Below are 21,503 nucleotides of genomic sequence, written 5' to 3' on the forward strand. Positions count from 1 at the left end.
TCAGCATCATCATCGTCATCATCATCAGCAGCAATCTACTTAATTAAAGGCATTATTTTTGTGTATGGGCATGGTGTTGCTTCCTGTGTTGGCTGATAGGGGGCAAGCAGAATGCTGTACTGTAAGTTTTTTGCATATGGATGTCACTTGAGTAAGATCCATCCTGACTTTTTGCTGGCTGACACTATTAAAAACTTGATGAAAACATGTTGAACCTTGTGGGCATCTTGATTGTGTCACCCTGTCATGATTTCTGCCGGATGAAACGAGGGGTAAATTAGAAAAGAAAAGTCAGAGACACTATTTATTTATCTATCATAGAAGGTGTCAGTTAATAATCATCCATTAAGCGAGGTGACCCCAGAGTGTGTGACCGATTGCACTCTTGGCAGGGGCACAAATGTACAGTATTGTGTTGCATTTTGATGAGCGCGGTTGAATCGGCTCACACACCCCGACTAGTTGACTGGATTGAAAACATGGCTGCGGCCGAACGTGCAGCAAATTTACGGAAGTGAGGTATGTGTAATTCTTGAGCTACAAACGTTATTTAGAAGTGTGCCTCCAGTTCGGTGCTTGTAGTACGGCATATGACAAAACTTTAATTTATTAGCCCACCAAAAATGTCTGTGAGCGGCATTGTTGGAAGTACACAAATACATCGGCAAAGTTATGCGCGGAACAATCAGCTAGCTTGGCTAGCTAATATTAGGCTGCTGCGGCTAGCCGTAGCTGCTAACTGGTTACCAATCACCGTTATACCGCTTGGTTGCTAACCATGCTGCTTCTGCCTGTGCGCAGCAGTTGAAATGTAAACCTCGGCGAAACACAATGTTAGTAGCGATTCCTTCTATCAGTGTGTATTGTTGGTGTACTTAATGGCTGTATCAGTTGTCGAGCTAGTTTAGCTAGCATGCAAGTAAGCTAACGTTACCAGAGAGGCTACAGCTGAAAATCGCCACGATTCTTTTCTGCACGATGCAGTTAACAGGAAAACTAGCCGAGAAGAACTAGCGAAGGTAACGTTAGCCAACTTGGCTAACTAGTCGTTCATCAGGAAAAAAAGAAAAGAAAATTGTCTCGGTTAGGTTGTTGTGTACTTGTTTGGCAGGTGTCTTGGGGAGCGTTTAAGATAATATTTAAATATCACGGGTGCAACAGTCTGCAATTTGGTGTCTCAAGCGTTAATGTTTTATATTTAGCCCTGAGAGCTAACGGTAAGTTAGTTTGCTAAGGTTAGCCCGCTAAACAGCAAGCTAGGTCAAGTAACGTTTGCTTGGAAGTTGGTCCATGCTAACGTTTAGCTTGCTCGCCAGCCCCATGGATCAATTTGGTTGTTTTGCCTGAACGTGTGATCGGAGTTTTAATCCTGAACTTTAGAGTTCACCTGCTGCAAACTAGTGTTAACTTAACCGGCAACACGTGCAGCTGCAACCTGGCGAGGTGTAGTTTAACATCATCCTCCAGCTTACAACTTTGTCCACATTGAGCTCCCGGCAGCTGATTAGCTGGGATGTTGGGATTTGAGCGATTCTCATCGGTATGTATACCAACACCACTCCGTGGATTTTGTGTTGCCAGTAGGCCCCGTGGAAGTGTTGAACTGCAGGTCAGTAACAGTGATGAACAGTCCAACATGACGGTAAAACGAAGCTTCTTTTGGTTTTCATAAAACACATTTCTGAGCCTGAACTCAGCTGCGGACGTTAGCTGAGCTGGTTTGCCAACAATAGCCTTCACACTTAGCTTGCAAGATGTGTGTTTACTTATGTAGAGCTGGAGTTTACAGCCTTAAATTGTCAATGAAACCAGTGTTTGCTTATTATGGCAAGTGGCACACATGTTAGACCTGGTCTGTCATGATGATAGTAATGTAATCAGCACGTGTTAACATAACTCCACAACCAAACACGCGCTTTAGTGAAGAACAGGAAGTGGCTTGATCGAGGATCACAGTCACACATGGGTCATGTCTGTTAGACTAATAACATCTTCTGGCTATGACACTTTCAGTATTTATGGATAAACTGCTGCCTGTTAGCATAAGTTGTTATTTTCAAACCTTGTCTGTCAGTAACCCGGGACAGAGTATTGCATTAGGACTATAAATCTGCTTGCTCCAACCCTATTACAGTGTATTAACAGTACTGTAGTGTCTGTGGAGTTATGTTCCTTGAAGACGCCAGGATGATACTTGTGTTTCCTTCAGTAGAAGTTATCACAATGAAATGTTTATATAAGATACAAAATGTCCACTGTCAGTACTCGTATGCCGGTGTGTGGTCTGAAGCGGTGGGGCCCAACCTTTTTGGCTTTTGACCCCATAAAACAAAGCAATGTTCACTCCTCATCAGACATTATGGCCTGATTGTTGACATGAGTTATAAGCAGTTCAAACAGAGAGTCAGTTATCTGTTCCAACACTTTAGAAACAGAAACAAGTATTTCATACCCGTTTATCTTTCTCAAGTGTTGAACCTTTGGCTTGACGTTCATAGTATCTATACTTCTCCTAATCCACTGCACACTCCACAGCCTGAAAAGACCCTTGTCATTCATGGAGTTTTTTAATGATTGGCCCTCAAACCCAACATTTTTTGCATGTTAACAGTGTGGACTGGAAAGAAAAAAGCAATCTATCCCACATGCTGTCTAACCACGGGCACTATTTTACGACATTCCTGTCATTGCACCTCCGTTGGGTGTGTTTTAAATTAGTTTGAGCCGAAGCTGAGATAGGGCAGTCATTTTCAGAGTAATCAAAACTCGCTTTAAATTGTTTATTCGGAGCAGAACTTTGATTCTAGTATTTCCAACGGGCACCTGAAGGCAGCATTAGATGTTTATTGATTCATTATTCATTATTCGTTGAGGCTTTGCCAGCTTTTCTGACAACGTGTTAATTATTGGGACGCGGAAGTGTGAGCACATTTTACACAGTTATTCAGCCAAACTGTAACCCTGATCATTTTGCAGTAGTGATTAGTGAGCTAGTTTTTTTGACAGTAGGTCAGATGAGCTTAATTAGTTTTGTCAATTTGAGTCTCAGAGTGAGTGCTCGGTCTAAATAACCTGCCCCCTGCTCCCCCCCCATCTGTGTGTCTTTCTTTCCCTCTCTTATTTTATGCATGGACAAATCACATTAGCTTTCTCAGCTGGAGTCTTTAGCAGAGTGTGAGTAATGTGTGCATGTGGTAGTGCTCGTCGGAGGTGACCAGTATGTTAACTCCTGAAGAAATACTATCAAAATGTATTTGTAGCCAGAGTAGCTTTTGGTTTTGATGTGGCTGCATTTAAAAAAGGGAGGAATTGTCCCAAGAAAGGCAACGAGGAGCTTTTAAATCGGACTCGACAGAGGTCGGCTCATAGGCTGATGTAAATGAGCAGCATGTCCACAATGCTAATTGACGCAATAATTCTCTCCTCTACAACAGGAGACTCTGACTATGTCTCATCTTTTTTCAAAGGACGCCACGTGAGATCATCTCCACTGAATGTCACTTTAATATGACCTTTACTGCGTCTGGTTTTTATTGTCCTCTGTCGTTAGATTTATTATTTGGAGCTATCATCTAGAGGATACTTTACGGGCAAGTTGTGTGTGTGTGTGTGTGTGTGTGTGTGTGTGTGTGTGTGTGTGTGTGTGTGTGAGAGTGTGAGAGAGATCTTAAATCCCCCCTCCTTTCATTAACTGCACATTAACATGCACAGAGATGACTTTATAACTAATTACTGTATACTGAGACTAAGACTGATAGATGATTAAGTGTACAGTTGCAGACTTGCCCGCTGAATTGAGTTGTTTGTGGAGTTAATGTCTGTAAAATTGGGCGGACTTTCTTCGTAGTTCTTCACAAAGCAACCTTAATGTAACCTCTATTACTCGAGGGGATATTTGGGATGTGAATGCTACTTCACTATAGTGTTTTTATTCTCCAGTGACCGCCAGCCATCGTGGTGCTTTCTGCTTCTTTTTTCAAACACACTGCAACATTTCTGTGACCTTTTATGATATGTGCAGCAAAAAAAACTGAGAGAAACCAGAGTAAACTGGCTGTATACAATATATGTGTGTGTGTGTGTGTATGTGTGTGTGTATATATATATATATTATTACACACATGTCTGTGTTGATGAGTAGCCCAACTAGTTGATCAAATATGTTTGCCTCACTAACAACCTTAATGTCAGTGAGATAATGTAAGGTAAGACGAGTGACGTTGGTAGCATTTGGATTGTGTCATTTTTCCAGTTCAGACTGTAAGCTAGGATTTCTGTTCTGATGCACAGTAATGCACTTCATCTGCGGGATACCTCTGGCGACACACAGCGAGTTGTGGAAGCCTTTGTTGTGCCTTAAATTGTGTCAGGAAGTGAATCGTCCTGTCCTAAGCCTCTATAGTTGTCCACACTCTAAGCCTGTAAGCCCTGTGTAGGATTGTTGTTGTCGGAGCATTTCCATTTTTTTGCGCGTTGTGATAAGTTGTGGACGGATTGCAGCCTGTTGGTCCTGTGGCACACCTGTTATAAAGAGATAAACAGCCTGCAGTGTGCGATGACAAACCTATGTCTGCAGTGTTATCTCTGCTGAATTGGGTGTGAGAATTACCGTGTATCTTCTGTGTCAGAAATCACTCAACCAGTAAACCGTTTGTATTCTTTGTGTGACAGAATAAGCAATAATCTCTTCAGGGAGGAAATAAATATGCCTCTCTGAAACACATGCGTTCTGCATGACGGCTTGGTTATTTGATTATGTCTAGTTTCAATGCAGATAGTTTACCTTTTTCTAAATCAGCTGCTTGCCAGCTTTCGGGGCTTTTCATTACTTAAAGTGTTTGCTGCGCTGTAGTCACCTTTTATCTCTCGAGTTACAAAGTACATACAGATGAGTCTCACAGCTGTGACATTTGTGAAGTGTCAAAAGAGACTTCTTCTGCCAGTGTAAGATCTTCCACCTTTTGTAAATGTAGGTAGAGGGTGTGTAATTTGTATAGACCTGGGATATGACATCAACTTCTGCCTGTGGACAGAACGTGTTGCTTAGCTACAATGACAGGAGAAATCAATACCCCTCTGGAGGGAGCTGAGAAATGACCCAAGCGGTATTTAACAAAAATTTAACAACTTTAGGTGAACACGTCAGTTTGAAACCCCCAGGGGTATCATTCATGGGTTCGTTGAAGCTTGGCTGACCAAACCTATAGCCGTTGTATAGGTTGTGCGATGGTGTAACCATTGAGCTGTAAAGGTTTCACTGATTGTTTTGACTTAATGAAGTGCATGTATGTGTCTGTGTGTGTTTTACAGGTGCCCACATTCTGCTGCAGAGGAGAGAGCACCAGGATGAGGAGACTGTAGGCACCCGCCGTAGTATGGCCGCGTCCCGTTCCTCGCGCGTCACAAGGTCGTCAGTGGGGCTCAATGGATTGGATGAGAACTTTTGTGGTCGAACCCTCAGGAACCGCAGCATCGCCCAGCCGGAGGAGACCTCCGTGTCTCCGCTACCTCGTGCCCGCTCCCCCAAGAAGAAGCAGGACGCCAGGCAGGAGTCAAGGCAGGACGCCAGGCAGGAGTCGAGGCAGGACGCCAGGCAGGACTCGAAACAGGACGCCAGGCAGGACTCGAAGCAGGACGCCAAGCAGAACTCGAAACAGGACGCCAAGCAGGAGTCAAGGCAGGACACCAAGCAGGGCGCCAAGCAGGAGTCAAAGCAGGACACCAAGCAGGACACCAAGCAGGACACCAAGCAGGACACCAAGCAGGAGTCAAAGCAGGAGTCAAAGCAGGACGCCAAGCAGGACACCAAGCAGGGCGTCAAGCAGGAGTCAAAGCAGGACACCAAGCAAGAGTCAAAGCAGGAGTCGAAACAGGACGCCAAGCAAGAGTCGAGGCAAGACTTTAAGGAGGATGCTAAACAGGACACAAAGCAGGACGCCAAGCATGATTCAAATCAGGTTGCCAAGGAGGACAATCTGCAAGATGGTCAGCAGCAGACCTCTTTGCAGGCAAAGGTAACTGACTCGAATGCTTCTCCTGCTGAGGCGGAGCAGTGGACCAGCTCCAGAAAGCGGGGTGTGTCCTGTTTAGAAAAAGACATTAGTCCCGAGAAATCCGAGAACTGTGATAGAGGGAAGGGGGCTCGGGATGTCTGCCCTCAAATCAAAAGGGCCAAGCGTTGCTCCCGCTCTGGAGAGTCTCAGGGACACGAGGAGGACTCTGAGCTTTCGAAACCTGAAAGTCCAGTCTCTGTCCCAGAGTCAAGCAAGGACAACAGTTGTGAAGAATTTTCCAGCCAAAACTCTGCTAACGCAGCTCCTGCCTCACCGGTCCTCAGTAAAGAGGAAGGTGAGCTGATGGGTGGGTCAGCAGATGATGGTCATTTGGACTGTGACAGGCCAGCTCAGCCCCCGAATGCTCACAAGGCTTCTAATGGACTCAGAGAAAATAAACCGGAGGAACCTAGCACACTCACTGAAGAGCCTAGTGCAAATCCCACCCCTGCCACCAACTGCCCGTCGCTGCTCAACGGCAGTCAGACGGGGACTCCCTCATCCCCAGACTCCGCTGTGCCTTGTAGAAACTCTGTCCCTGTGCAGATGGAGGTCTCTGGCTCAGGGGAATCGCCAGCCTCATCTGCGCTGACATTTGAGGCCGTTCCAGAGGATCCTGTCCCTGAGTTGATAGTGGCCAAGGAGCAGGAGGTGGAGGAGGTGGAGGTTGATGTGGTGGGCGACTCACTGTGTCTGGCCCATGAGGAGCAGGTGATGGAGAGCGAGAACGACACCAATGGCCGGCCGCTAACACCGGTGCAGGAAGCTACTGCCTCCACCTCCGCTTCTATAACCAACATGAACAGTAGTCCAATCATCAACAACAGCAACTCAGGAGAAACTACACCCCCACTAGCAACAACCCCCTCCCCCACAGAGCCAGGGTGCAACCCCTCAATATCCAGCACGCCCCCCTCCTTCACAGAGCTCTACGAACACAGATACACCCTGCGGACTTCACCCAGGAGGGCTGCCAATGGTGGCAAGGCCTCCTCCTCCAAGCTCAGCTCTCCCCCCAGAGACAATGGTCCCTTGAGGGAAGACGGGGAAGTGGTGGTTGGGCTGGAGGAGGACTGCCCTATGGTGGAGGAACCTGCTCCTTCAGACTCTGTTGGCCCCTCCAGTGAGGAGCTGGTCTCCGTGGATCCAGGAGACGGGGCAGGTGATGACGAAGGTTTGCCTGTGGAGGGCAAAGAGGCCGAGTCGAGCAAGGAGGTGACACGGAGCCAGGCTGCAGAGGAGGAGGAGGAGGAGGAGGAGGAGGAGCCAGACGTGTATTACTTTGAGTCAGACCACCTGGCTCTTAAACACAACAAAGAGTATGTGGGAGCTCCCTCGGGATTCTGCTCTCTCCTCTTCTATTGTTGACGTACCTCTCACACATGTTGATCACTACATTCTGTGATCATTGCGTTACTTCTGCTCTTTGGTTTTGAATGAACAACAGATGCATTTGAGCTGAGGAGGATTTATATGTACTAAGAATATTCTGATGTTTTGAAAGTTGTGAATATTGTAAAACCTCAGGTATGTTTCAGTTTAGTCTTAGTGTTTATATATGTAGGAGAATCAGTGTTAGTGTGGCCAAAACATTGATTATACTTCTACTAATTTTCAACCCTTTTTTTGTGTCTTGTTGAGCTATCTTCACAGGTTGGATGTGATTATGAGCTAGTTTCCTTTAGATTGTTTCATTTAGAGGCTTGAAAAGGTCAAACTTTACAGTATTTCTTAAGAAACGAGAGAAAGATTAGAGAAAAAGGAGTCATAATTTTGGTGGCAGAACAATATTTTTCTTGCCCTGTTAATTGTCTCACATCTCCTCATATGTATTTATCAATCCTGTCAAAGTTGACTGTGTTAATTAAGCAAATTTGGTTTATTGTGGTGAATGCCCAATGTAGCTACAAAAATCGGAATGTTACTATAATGAAAAATCATGTTTTTAGCCTTTTTGGTCAGCAGACACTGACCCAGCCTTCTGAAAACACACGAAAGGGGAAAAAAACATAGGAAAAAAACTCCAAGGCACTAAACTATGAAAATACCTTCATTGTCATGGCATGATTATGACAGACCTTTGTTTTTAAGGTGGGTAAGGGTTAGAGAGTGCCTTGGAGTGTTTCTTGTGATCTACATTTATCCCTATCCAACTCATTTTGATTCCAGGTAGCGCTCCTACCATTACATTTTTGATTTGCATGAAAAGAAACGCCTATAAATGTCTTGCTTTTTACACCACCAACGCACAGACAGAATGTGTAATTATCAGTTATTTTGGGAGTCTGTCCTTGGTGCTTACGGGAATACCGGTGAGCATCTAACTATATCTCCTGTCTTATTGTTCAGGTTTTACATGTTTCAACATTTAATTTTCCACCTTCAATCTGGGGCTGCGATCGTGTGAATTAGCTGCCAATTGTCATAGCCTGCGGAGATTGGATGTTAAAATTGCTCTGCTGATTGCCTCTGTTCTGTCGTTTGTTAGCAAGATGAGTTGTTTTAGACGAAAAGGATTTCTCAGTGTTGGGCTTTGTTCCTCGTGTTGTTGTCTGTTGTCATGAGATGTTGATGTTGGTGGACAGGTCCCACGCTGCGCTCAGTCAGGCTCTACTAACTGCACTGTGGCAGGTCAGCTGATTCATGATGCATCTTCATAGGAGGAGGGGCAGAGGGCTGTGGGGGCTTAGATCCATCATAAGCTGAGGTCCTTCTGTCTTTGACACCAGTATTGGTGAGCGTTTTAAATTTGGAGAATGGCTTCAGAATAAGATTTCACTGCTCTCGTATTTCAGGGTAATCCGATCAAGTTTCTGTGACATGCCAAGTCTTAGGTTGTGCTGAGTAAGGAGAATTTTTGAAGGCTCAGATCAATAAAGCGAGGAGTCATTTTTAGGCAGCATGACTAAGCATTTTCAGTTTGCTGAATACGGAGTATTGACATTGACATGATTAATGATGTCTGTACAAAATATCTTGTATTTGCAGCTGCTCTATTTATTTTGACACAGTTCCTTCTGACTTTAGCATGTAAATATTTTAAAAAGGAAACCCTTATCCTTGATCATGAGGCATTAACATAGCAACTATTGTCCCGGCCAGTTTTTTATTTTGCACCAGTGTCAGTGGACCTCAGGCCCAGTAGGTGGCAATGGAGCACCAGGCATGTCCCTGGACACCTGGCGGGAGTCCAGGGAGCTGAGAATCCGAGCCAAGGCCTCCTTATTTCCCTAAAACAGATTAATGCACAGATCATCTGAGGCAGTCAGAGTGCTTTCTTTTGCAGAGATCTTACATTTGAATCAGAATCACTCTAGTACGGGAAATGTGCAGTTGTATGTTTCAGTGCCATTGCTGCAGAGACAGATTTACAGTGTGCAGAGTACTTAATGATGCTTTGCAAGGTCAGCAGAGCTTCACACAGCGCGAAAAGGAATGGCGTCTGTAACTAATGAAGTGATAGGAGGTTAAACACAGCTGACTCGTTTGACCGTCTTGCTTGTAGGATTTTTAAACCACCGGCAGCTGTTGAATAAATTGTGTCCTGTGCATTGATTTTCATTCATGTCCTGTTAGGCGAGATTGATCCACTCTGCTTCACTGAGCTCCTGCATTAGGGTATAGTCATGTAGGGTGCTGCCACATTCGTGTCAATTCCTCCAGCTCTGCTCGCACTGTAAGGCCTCTGAGTCAGTACCACACTTAGTCATTGACAGCTCAGTTTGCAGATCTCCAGTTGCCCCAGAGGGTGTGAGTGGAAAGGTCAGACTTCTACAGCGCAGAAGGCTCCTCAAGCACTACAAAACCCAAGTGTTTTGTCATGCAAGGTTTTGATATAACTATGAAATCAGAGCATGTACAGGTACAGATAAGAAAAGTGTTAAAGTGGTTGAAGTGTATTTTGTCTTACCATTTGAATGTTCATTTACCAGCTGCTACACTCTCTCTGAGCAACTCTAAAGGTGTTTGCCGAAGCAGCTGGTTTGAGATGCATAATTTCCAGCCACTGCCACACAAATGCCTGTAAACACAATAATTACAAAATGGTTGGAAAGGATTGGAGAATGGTGCATGTCTTGTGCAAGCGTTTAGGCTCTCAGCACCGTGGTTGAATTATGCATGGTCTGTGGTCTAAAAGTTTGATGCACTGCAGCATTGCAAGTGTCAGGTTGAATAATGTAAGCAGTCCATTCCTTCTACCGTTGTCTAACCTTGCCTCCCTCCGTCTCAGTTATCAGAGGCTGCTGCAGACCATCGGAGTTCTCGAGGCCCAGCGCACGCAGGCCATCCTGGACCTGGAGACGTTGGCGCGTCACCAGAGAGAGGCGCTTGCCGATCCCATCAGCTTTGTGGAGCAGCTGCAGAAACGGGTAACAGACCTGTGTCCTTGTGTTTTAACTACACTCCGTGTCCTCTTGAATCAGTTTTTTGTTGACACTGTTTCAGCTTTAAGGCCATCGCCTCCCTCATTATGTAAATGCAAGGACAACAAATTCAAAATGCCTCTAAATATAATGTAGTCCTGTACAACACCAACTCTAACGCTGACCGTAATAACAAGCATATGATTCAATTAACACGTTTCTGACAATTTCACAAAATACTGAACACTCAGCTTTATAAAGGTGGATGTTATGGCAAGGCTGTTATATTGGACTGCATCAGATTTTGCAGGTATAAAGGGGTCAGTGAGTGAATGTTTTAACGTGTACAACAAACAACTTATGCACAGGAGCTGTATAAAATGTGCAAGTTGATATTTAGTCTCTGTGCATCAACCTTTCTTGGAGACGTGGCACGCAAGATCTTGTTCTTGGTTTGTGCCCGAGGAATACCTTGCTGGATGAGACAATGCTTGAATAAATATTTGGGAGCTTGTAAAATTCAGTGTGCAGTCTACCACTCCTTTTTCCCTGTATGACTCAGATTTGTCTCTGCACCTGTTCACAACTGGGCCAGGATGTGCATGCTGTCCACCTTTTCTACTTGAGATATGTAGTGACCGCTTAATACAATACATTCAGAGCACTTGCTTGAGGCGTTAGAGCAAGTACCTGCATCAAAAATTATTCTTTTTTAACTTGTGAGCATTAGGTGTGGGACAAAATATCAATACAGTAATATATCGTATCGCTTCCTCTTGCAGTACGATGAGCGATACACATTGGCCTGTTATTGTTAGTATTATTTTAAAACTCTGCTGCTTTCAACAGATTTCCCTGACAGAGTCATTTACCAGGGTCACTACTTCATAAAACCTTGTGGTGTAAACTTCTGTAAACGTAATTTACTTTACTGCTAAGTTGTATCTTTGGCTGATTTATGTCTGTTTCTCATTGGAATGACCACACACACGGTGCAGTCAGTGTGTGTGATAAAGAGGCACTAAGATAAGACTCTGTGCACTTTTGCTGTACTGTACATTGTTCCATCTCAGTTCATGTCAAACTATGTGAAACTGATACCACAATGCTGTGACTAAATACAGAAGGCCTGCACTTTGCCTTTTTAGTGGTATTTTGTTTTCTTCAGTTAAACAGATATCATCATGTTTCATTAGACTATTGGCTTGTAATGTATCGACTATAATATCATATAGGTTTGTTTGTTTTCACAGAGAAAAATGATTTTAATTCAAGATGAGAAATTGAGGCTGTGAAATCATGTGCTGAGACCTTAGTAAAGCTCAGTAATGAAGATGAAGCCCCTCTACAGCGCACCAAACAAACTTAGAAAATGTCCGAAAACAACTAAGTCAGTTGTACAGTGCCTGTTGGTTTCTAACCTTGTTGCAGTATGATTTGTAGACATTAAAAATTATTTTGTTAATGGCGTGTGACCTTCGGTTCTTGTGCCCCTCAGGTGAATTTGGGCTTGCCGTGTCCTCAACGGGTGGTCCAGCTCCCTGACATTGCATGGGAGCAGTACACCTCAGGCCTCGGTGACTTTGAGAGAGAGTTCTGTGACAAGAAACGCAAAACCAGGCGGCTAAAGCTGATCTTTGACAAAGGCATGTATACATTTTATTCGTCTTTATCTTGATGTGTGTATTTTAAGATCAAAATAACACAAGAGCAACTCTTCTGCCATTCATAATGCAAATTCTGCTCATTTTTGTCCCTCAGGTTTGCCTGATCGACCAAAAAGTCCTGTGGAACCCAAGAAGGAAGGCGAATCCTCCACCATGTATTCATCTCTGCCCACTAGTGACGCTCCAGAGAACGGCAGGCAAACGCAGGTATGACTCTGCCTCCTTACTAAAATCTGTACAACACACACAGCTGTTGTCATCACAGCTGTGATTGTTTCCCAACATATAATTAGTGCAGATGCAGCTACATCTCCTCCTAACTCTAGCTGGTGAGTCACCAATATCCTGCAGGTTAGCCCACAAATCATCAGGTTATTACCATTTTTCACTGCCTGGCTTCCTCTAACCTCATCTGCCCCATTCTAGCTCCTCGGCAGAGTTAGCATGCAGCACATGTGAGCACAAAAGATGGTATCTATGGAAACGTGAGGAGCCTGCCTCTCCCACATCTCCGATTATGTGTTATTCTTGGCCTCTGTTATGCGTGTGGGTCCTTTCCCATATTATATGGCCAGCAAGGTTTTAATTTTAATTGATTGTTGGGATTAGACCGCACCAAACAAACAAGTCCTTGATTATTCCTGTTGCTCCCTGTGTTTATTTTGTGCAAACACATTTGCATTCTCCCGGATTACTCCCTGAATCCCACCAGGATTTTATTTGTCAATCAAAAGTGTTTTTCTGTGTCTTCCTGATGACGCATCTCGTATCACATCTTTGCCTGTCAAACTGACAGATCCAGTGTGCCAGGCAGTTCATATGCACAGATCTCTTCAAATGGTGCAGTTCCCATTATTTTTGCATCGGCTTAGTCTTTTAACACGGCTGTCACTTCATGTTTTCTTGACAGATGATCAGGGGGAGGATTTGTCACCCAAACAAGCCTGACACATTTAACCAGCTGTGGACTGTGGAGGAACAGGTAGGTAGTAAATGTGTAAGATGTTGCACTATATTTTATCAGAATGACATCATTCTCCACATATATAACCAAGTGTGCAGGAATGCTTGATGATACAAGTATTGAAAAATTTTTAGGTTCTTTTCAGATGCAGATTTTTTTCAATACACCATTTCCTAGATATTTTTCCTTTGCCGAGTCTCCTGGATCCGTCTCTTTTCATGGATCCGCACCAAAACCTTATTTGGTGTATTCTGGGCTTAGACCCATTCTCCTTCCAAGTTTTGTGAAAATCCGTTAAGTAGTTTTTGTGTAATCTTGCTGATAAACGAACCAGCAAACAAACAAACTGATACCGGTGAAGACATAACCTCCTTAGTGGAGGTAATAATGTTTGAAAATACCTGATTCTTGACTGCAAAACTATTATCAATTTGTGAAATTGAGAGCTTAGAAAATGAGGGCTAATATTGTCTTTTGTTTTATAAACAACCCAAATGTGTTATAATTTGTGCTACCCACCTGTTTCATAGGCTGTTTAAGAATGGTGCATATCAGCATTGGTGATTAGATACGTTAAACATAGATTCGTTCATGCAGTAAATTTTGTCCCTGTACTTGTTTGTGACCTGTTGTTTTGAATATCTTGACAGAAAAAACTGGAGCAGCTTCTTGTTAAGTTCCCTCCCGAGGAAGTCGAGTCCAGAAGGTGGCAGAAGATTGCTGATGAGCTGGGCAATCGTACAGCAAAACAGGTGACAAAGAGAGTTGATCCACACTTACTACCTGCTTAGTTAAGTTTATTAGGGCATTTGAAAATGATAAAAAACACAACAAAAAACACAGACTTGCTGGTTAGAAATCATTCTCAGTTGTCTTTGAACTGGTTGTACCTGCATGTCAGCATGTCCTGACATTAATAAGTCTGTGCCTGTATTGTGGAAACATGCTGTTAAATTGCAGGAGTGCAGAGTGTACACTTTTCAGTGCTAAAAGGCAAAGAGTGATTTGTGTGATAACTGCACCCCCTACAAGTACCTGGATCACACATTTGCGTGACCTCAATTACTTCAAGCAGCTGTTCCTCGGTTGGAAATCATTAACGCAGCCATTTTCCTGTTAAACATTCCAGGTTGCCAGTAGGGTTCAGAAGTACTTCATCAAACTGACAAAAGCTGGTATCCCCGTGCCTGGAAGAACACCCAACCTGTGCATGTACACAAAAAAGGTATTTACCAAACCTCTTTACCAGAGTGAGTCACTGATGTCATGTAAACAGATGCTTTTCTTCATTAATCTTAAGTGTCTTGGAGTAAGGACTGGGCCATTAGTTCAATATTGTTGCAGTGTTTCCCACAAATAGACTTCACTTGGGCTGGTTTCAGGTAATGCACCGACTGTGACTGTTAAATGTAGTCCTACTTATACATTTGTTTTGTAAAAGCTTGTAAGTGCACCCAGCTGGTGCCAATGTCATTCGGTACCATGTTGGTTTTTCGGCTACATCCTTACCAACAAGCCTCCTCCACACGTGGCTCATCTGTTGTTGCGAAAACGGAATAACGGGTGAAAAGATTCAAAACGTGATGAAGAAAGTCAACATAGCAGACTCATGAGGACAGGGCGAGCAGGTGTGTGTGTATTGAGAGTCCAAATGTGTTGTGTAGCGTGAGGGGAAAAAAGGACTGAAGGAGAAAAGCAAGGTGAGCAGAGTAAAGTAGCTGTTAAGCTGTTAGTGTAGAAAGATATTTGACTGTTGAGTGTCATTCTCGTTAATACTTGTCTCTGGCTTTTCTTTCTGAATTCGATGAAGTCAACAGATGTTCAGATTTTTATTTTTTTTTTACATCTGAACCCGACTCAAGCTTGACACATTAATCCAAATTGAGGTGCTGACTTTGTTACCCTGTCACGTCAACGTGGTCACCATGGGTTACAGCTTGCCTGTTTAGGCCATATATAGTTATTTTTACACTATGATATGTACGGTCTTCACTCAGTATGTATATATATATATACAGTTGCCGACACGTGCCGATACCGACATATCCATGATGAGATTAAAACTGATGGAACAGATGGTGGATTTGTTGGGCTCAGATATTGTCATCATTTTGCTGTAATGTGTAATTTGAACCTCAGTTGTTGTTGTTTTTTAACAAAATCTGTTATTATAGTTTTTGTCCAACATGTGGGAAGATATTTGACAGCTACAGTGCACAACAGTGGAACACAATTCATTGTATTGAGCAGTGTCATCATTTCTTATTTAATCATTTACCACATGAAGATACATCATAATTGGAAAGCTTACTTTGTATTATCATGATATTGATTCCACCTGTGCTAAGTGCTATATTTTTAACGATGTACTAATAGTTTCTCTTTAACTTTTAAGAAATTAAATAACAATACATTTTTAATGAGACCTGTTTAAAATGGCCTGCTGTAACTGCACTTGTTTAATTCCTCAGGCATCCAGTAAGAGGCAGCACCACCTCAACAAGCACCTGTACCGGCCGTCTACTTTCCTCACCTCCTATGAGCCTCCGGTCTTCATGGACGAAGATGATGAGCGCGCTGCGTATTATGGCAGCGCGCAGGACCCCTCGGCTGATGACTCGGTAACTAGAAGCCTCAGTGCTCTTTCTTTTTTTTTGAACAAAGCTATTTTTGCACACACCCGTCTCCAATGCATTTATCCTGACAAGATTATCTTGTAACTGATCCGATTCTTCCGAATTTTTCGTGTCACCGATCACCAACCAGGTCTGTGTATTTGAGTTAATCACAAGCTCAGATTTCCTCTTTTATCTCACTGTCATGTAAGCAGTGACCCTTAAAAGAAAGACGAGGAAAAGCTGCATATTATTTGCTTTGGGGAGCTTGTTTTTAATACTTGACAGGTCTGTTAAAATCCATCCAAGACGAGGCAAAGAAAAACAAACCACTGTGCTCTCTGCTTTGTCACTTGCATCTGCTTTCCTATGACAGACTCTCACTCTTAGCTCCACTTTAACACCTTTGGATAAAATAAGCAGTTTGTCCCTTGATCACGCACGTCTGTACTCTTTTTTTTTTCACCACTTCAATCGGGGCAGGGTGTACTGTTGAAAATCAGAGCAGGGGACCGGGCCAGCCTTGCCTCTATTTCCATTTGAACTCTGCAACTCCTGGCGCTCGCTGCTGCTCAAGCGCTGACATTTTCTTTCTCTCCTTTTGAAGTCGGTAACCTTTAAGTAAAACCAGGTCGCTGTGTCCTGCTGTGAACACAGGCTGCCAGCTTCACCAGCGCGTTAACAAAACCTCTGCTGCCACCGGTATAAAGCGAAGGCACAAAGGTGTTGTCTGCATGGGCCACAGTAATTTCTCACTTCACCAGATTGTCTCGTAGGTGTCAGGAAGCAAAATTGAAGATTTTTTTTTTTCAAAGCAAAATTGTTAATCAATTGCTGGTTCAAGCTTCTTAAATGTAAGGATTTCTTGTTCTTTTTTATTTATATGAACTATAAAGCAAGGAGTCTCTGTCTCTCTGTATGTTATTCTCCTTCTCAAGAACCATTCATCCAATCTTCTTCACAGTTGGAAAATTTGTTTGCTGAGGTCCCAAGGAAGTACATTGTCGAATTAAATGAAATTGGGACATGCAACACGTTCAATAATAAAACATTTTGAATAAACTGCAGCAGCAGGGGCGTGGCTTCAGTGCTCTGACTTCATGGCTATGCAGACGGAGTCTGGACTCGCATGTGATCCCTCTCACATGATTTAATGGGAAAGCAGACGTAAAAAAAATGGAGATTAGCGTGGTGCAGCAACTTGCTTTAGTAACACTTGGTAGTGAGGAAGAAGAAACAAAAGCAGAAGGTTAAATGAGTCTGGATGAGTAAGGAGGAGCAGTCAACACAGGTTTTCTATTCCTCAGTGAGAAATGGAGATGAGATTTTAGGCTTCTGTCAACAGTAGTAAGCTAACGTTAGCCTTAAGGGCTAGAATGTCACCTACTCCGGGGTGCCTCTCTCATTTGTTGTTTTGGTGCAGCTTGGAAAGCACCAATGTAATCATCCATTTGCTAGATCGTTAATATCAAATATGCCTGCGACCAGTTCAGGAGGCTTAAAAACTCACATTACAAGAAGATCTGTGCTGAACAAGTTGCTACAAGTCTTGTAGACTAAACAATTAATCAATTAGATAAATAAAAAATAATAATAGGCTGAATAATCAGTAATGAAAATAACCGTTAGTTGTGGCCCTCCTCCCCGTCAAGTCCTAAAAGAGTTTTGAAACTCAAATGTTGCACCTTCACTTCTCCTTAAGAAGGTGGAGGTTATATTTTGGAGCTAGCAGTCAGTAGGTGTCTTTGAGAACCAGCTCAGAAGACGATCTCTGCTAGTGGTTGTGTATATGTTGCTGTTGTTCAGTTTTAATTAGATTGATTAATACTGGCAGCAAATGTGTCCGCAGATCATAAAACATTTAGAGAATAATATTGTCACACTGGATCCTGGAGCCAAAAAGAGAAGTTTTGTCTGTCTCCTCTCTGTATCTTTCTTTCTACGTGCGCACCATAATGTATGTGTGTTTTTCTTTCCTTTCCTTTCCTTACACCCAGGACGAGGAGGCGATACCTATGGAGTTGAGAAATTTGCCAGAGTACAAAGAGCTTTTAGAGCTGAAGCGTCTGAAAAAACAAACGCTCCAGGAGATCCGGGAGGACAAGGTCGGGATGCGGCACGTCGGCTACAAGGTGAGGACTTTACACACTTTAGTACAACACACACCGACTACATTACAGTTACATATACATGAGCCCTCAGTGTGTGAGAGGGATAATACAATCACATGCGAGTCAGAGGGATTATCCTGTAATTTGGTCAATGGGGGGCCTAGGTTTGTGTCCAGTTTATATAATTTTAACAATACAGCAGAGTGTGAAATACTCAAAATCTTGGCTCTTGATACAGCAACTGAGATAAACTGCTAAATCATTGAAAATGCCTATTTTATTTTTATTTGTTATATTTTAAAGCTTGATATTGGCAGCTTGACTAACATTTTACATGATAATACTTTAGTACTTTGTTAGAGCAGTATTACCTTAACTCAATTCCTACCTTGTATGTGAAGTATGTAGAATTGTGAGACTTTCAAATGTTATTCTAAGAAATCAGAATTTGCTGATGGTGATTATTAATCAGTTTGTCAAAGAAAGCTTTTAATAGTTTTATTAGAGTCCAAAATTATATTCTGAAGATGTATATTTGTTTGTGTGTGTGTTTTGTGCAGTGTGACGTCTGTGGCATGGAGCCCATCCAGGGAGTGCGGTGGCACTGTCAGGACTGTCCGCCCGACAACTCTGTCGATTTCTGCTCCAACTGCTCCGACTGGTGAGATCCTCCACCTCTGTCATGACACTAATTAACCACATAGAGAACTGGTAGTTGGGATTTGACAAATGGATGATATATATTGTAAGATGATATATTTCTTTATTTTTGAGAATGGACGATGTGCATTAATCAACATTCAAGTTAGCTGTACGGCTAATTTTCAGCGAGGTAGTGACAGCTGGTATGACCTGCTGTCAGTGAGGTTAACATTCAGATGTGTGAGGGCAAAGGTCAGAGCCGGCTAAAGATTAGAAGTTTTTACCTGAATGATTTGCTAATTAGAAACAGGGGCGATATAGCTGATTCTGAGTTGAGCAAATCCTTATTTTGCATATCTCAATAGTTAAACTCAATTCTGTTTGGGCAAATAATTTCTCACATCCACACACTGTTACATTCACTGATGCAGCTTGAACTGTAGAGCCTGGCTGTGGTAAATGAGAGCAGCGCTGCACCACCAGCAGGCTGAGGTGGGCAAAACACAGAGTACAATAAAGAAGAGGAAAGATCAGCATGTGGTCGGGTCAAATTAACAGATTGACAGATCTATATCTATACTGCAGTGTACTCTACTTGTTCACTTTTTTTTGTGCTGTGACAAATTGAAAATCCCTTGAGTTGTAGTAATATTAAAACGTGTGCTCTGTGGTTTTTATAGAGGTATAGATAGCAAAACATTGTAAAGTCAGCAGGTATTGAACACACAGCACAGTTTTAGTTTTCTTTGTGACATTTATCACAACTTATTTCACAACAGGGTCATCAGACTGACCCTCCCCTGCCAGACAGTTGCACTCACATATTTTCCCTTTTTTTCCAGCTTGTTCAAGACCGAGACCCACAAGCCTAATCATCGTTTGGAACCAGTGCACCAGTCTGACACCTTTCTGGACAGGGACTACTGCCTGCCGCAGAGCACAGGCTACAACTACCTGGACCCTAACTACTTTCCAGCCAACAGATGACAGGGTCCCAGGCGCCTCTAGCTCCAGGCTCTCTCCACATATCCCACAGGCCACTCTGTGCATGGCTCCATCCTCCAAGTCTAAGATAACCGCTTAACCCGCCGCCAGGCAGGAAGGCCAGCCGGCAGGCAGTCAGCCAGGGGCCTCAGAGCAGACCATGGTGCTGCTGGTGGGGGGGTGCTGTTGGTAAACTGGCCTCCCTGACTCAAGCAAAGGGGGCGGCCACGTTGGTTCCTCAGAACAAGGGGGCCCCGCTCCACCTCAGCCAGGTTAATCAATGGATCTGTGATTTGAAACGATACACTATTTTTAAAAAAACAAACAAAACAAACAGAAGGCACGCTGACATTCCCGAGCTCTGTGACTCCAGGAGGGCTGTCCCTTCCCCCCTCTCCCCCTCATCGCCCTCCAGTTACCTCCCCGTGCTGCTTCGAAACTGGAGAATTGACCATCGGTCTGGTGAAGCGCCACCTAATGGAGATTGTGTGGTCATAGTGGACTGTGAAGTCATCAACTGAGATACACATAGGTGGTTTGTATGTGTGTATGTGGTCTCCGTGTTATGCAAGAGTGAAAAACGTTCTAGCTAGGTATCCGTAGATTGAGTATTTATGAGTCGCAGCTTCCTCAGCGGGAGTTGCGGCCGCTGCGAGAGAATTTAGGCACCGTGGAACTTGACGTCGAGGTCGGCGTGTTTTCAGCTGCAGACTGTAGGAAGTTCTGCCGATCCACATGACGTTCTGCAAACAGACCTGTACTTTTAAACGGATTGTGCGCCATGTTTTCAGCGTGGTGCCTGTCCTACCACTGTCACACAACGCTGCTCTCTACCCCCCCCCACCTCTCAAACACACACACAGACACACACTTTAATCTGTATTTCCTTTCCCTTTGCTCTCTCCACTAAAACATGTCTAACAAGGAAGCACTACAGCACTGAGAGCAAATGATTTTGAAGGCAGGCGAATGGGAACGTATGGAAAATCACACAGGACTGTGTTTTTGTTTTCATCTTTTTTTCTCCTTCCCTGATGTGTGCCGTTGTTGATCATGTTGAGTGTACAAGTATATGGTGAAAAGTAGCCAGCGCTAGTTGCTGTGTGCCATTTTTAAAAGAGAAATTAGTTTTTTGGGGGGTGGTGGGGGGATTTCACCTCTGAACCTGGCCACAACTTCTCCCTTCCTGTGTGGCGCCATCGACCCACATTGTCCTACATTATTGATCCAGTCATCATGCCTCTAGATCTTCTTTAATTTTGCAGTACACTTTAAAAGGTCCATTTAAAAGATTGTATTTTTATTAATCTATTTAAAAAAAATAATTGAGGCAGAGGTTGGTGCCTCCACAGTGGAACAACCCACACAATTTTATACACATAGATTTTGTTGTGCTTGAGTAGACACCATTTTGTATGGTTTTCGTCTCCTTCCCTCACCCCCTTTGCCCTGCTTCAATATCTGTGTATAACAGTCTGTTCTTATGTAAAAAAAATAATAATGTAAAAAAAAAAAATGCTAGAGGAGAATCGTGGAAATAAAAGTATGTGAAAATAGTGTTTCTACACCTGTGGTTCCTGTTTTATTATTAATCACGAAGCTCACTCAAAGTTCAATATTTAGAGCTGTTGTGATTTGTTGTCTATTTAATTTATTTCAGCAAATGTAAGTGAAGATGTCTGGTTTCACCTTCTCTGAGGATTTTAATAGCTGTTATTATTTTAATTTGAATGTCTCTGTTTTAGACTGTTGGTCAAACAGACATTTGAAGACATTACCTTCAACTTGAGGAAACTGATGGTCATTTTTACAATTTGCTTTAATTGACTAGATGAATAATGGTTGCAGCCCCAGCACAGTTGAGACTTAACACATTTTGTTTGTTTGAATAAGAAATGATTGATCGATGTTTTTATATGGAATCATTATTTTCATCAGGACTAACAACTTAAATGCAGAAGAGCTGCTGCTAAAATATTTGGTTATTTTATTTGATGGTGACAGTTACCTGAAGCTAAAGTTGCTGTTGATACATTTTCAAATTAACATTGTTACTATGATCCCTGTTTAAAAGCAACTTTATATAGAAATTTGTATTTGTGC

At 43.0% G+C, this 21,503-nt stretch overlaps 1 protein-coding gene across 4 annotated transcripts; it reads left to right on the forward strand.

The window, feature by feature from the left end:
* The first annotated feature begins 374 nt into the window (after positions 1-374).
* Positions 375-20,956, forward strand: zzz3 (zinc finger, ZZ-type containing 3). Of its 4 annotated transcripts, none has more exons than XM_084369887.1 (12): positions 375-519; positions 5,311-7,372; positions 10,285-10,423; positions 11,916-12,063; positions 12,179-12,291; positions 12,995-13,066; positions 13,699-13,800; positions 14,178-14,273; positions 15,520-15,669; positions 17,661-17,795; positions 18,335-18,435; positions 19,259-20,956. In XM_084369887.1, the coding sequence occupies exons 2-12, from the start codon at positions 5,376-5,378 to the stop codon at positions 19,401-19,403; spliced, it is 3,198 nt and encodes a 1,065-aa protein (XP_084226013.1). In that variant the 5' UTR covers positions 375-519; positions 5,311-5,375; the 3' UTR covers positions 19,404-20,956. The 4 variants fall into 4 exon arrangements, with proteins under 4 accessions (XP_084226013.1, XP_084226014.1, XP_084226016.1 ...); XM_084369888.1 differs by lacking the exon at positions 375-519 and adding an exon at positions 737-833; XM_084369890.1 differs by lacking the exon at positions 375-519 and adding an exon at positions 880-1,019.
* The last annotated feature ends 547 nt before the right edge of the window (positions 20,957-21,503 follow it).

Source organism: Pagrus pagrus (assembly GCF_965226575.1).
Source record: "Pagrus pagrus genome assembly, chromosome: 12".
Classification (NCBI taxonomy): domain Eukaryota; kingdom Metazoa; phylum Chordata; class Actinopteri; order Spariformes; family Sparidae; genus Pagrus; species Pagrus pagrus.

What these genes read in the sequence shown, in the direction of transcription:
- zzz3 (XM_084369887.1), top strand. Translation starts at nt 5,376, where the DNA reads ATGGCCGCGTCCCGTTCCTCGCGCGTCACAAGGTCGTCAGTGGGGCTC. An exon ending in GCAATCGTACAGCAAAACAG is followed by an intron (nt 13,801 to 14,177) that starts GTGACAAAGAGA and finishes TAAACATTCCAG; the next exon opens with GTTGCCAGTAGGGTTCAGAA. An exon ending in TGTGCATGTACACAAAAAAG is followed by an intron (nt 14,274 to 15,519) that starts GTATTTACCAAA and finishes TTAATTCCTCAG; the next exon opens with GCATCCAGTAAGAGGCAGCA.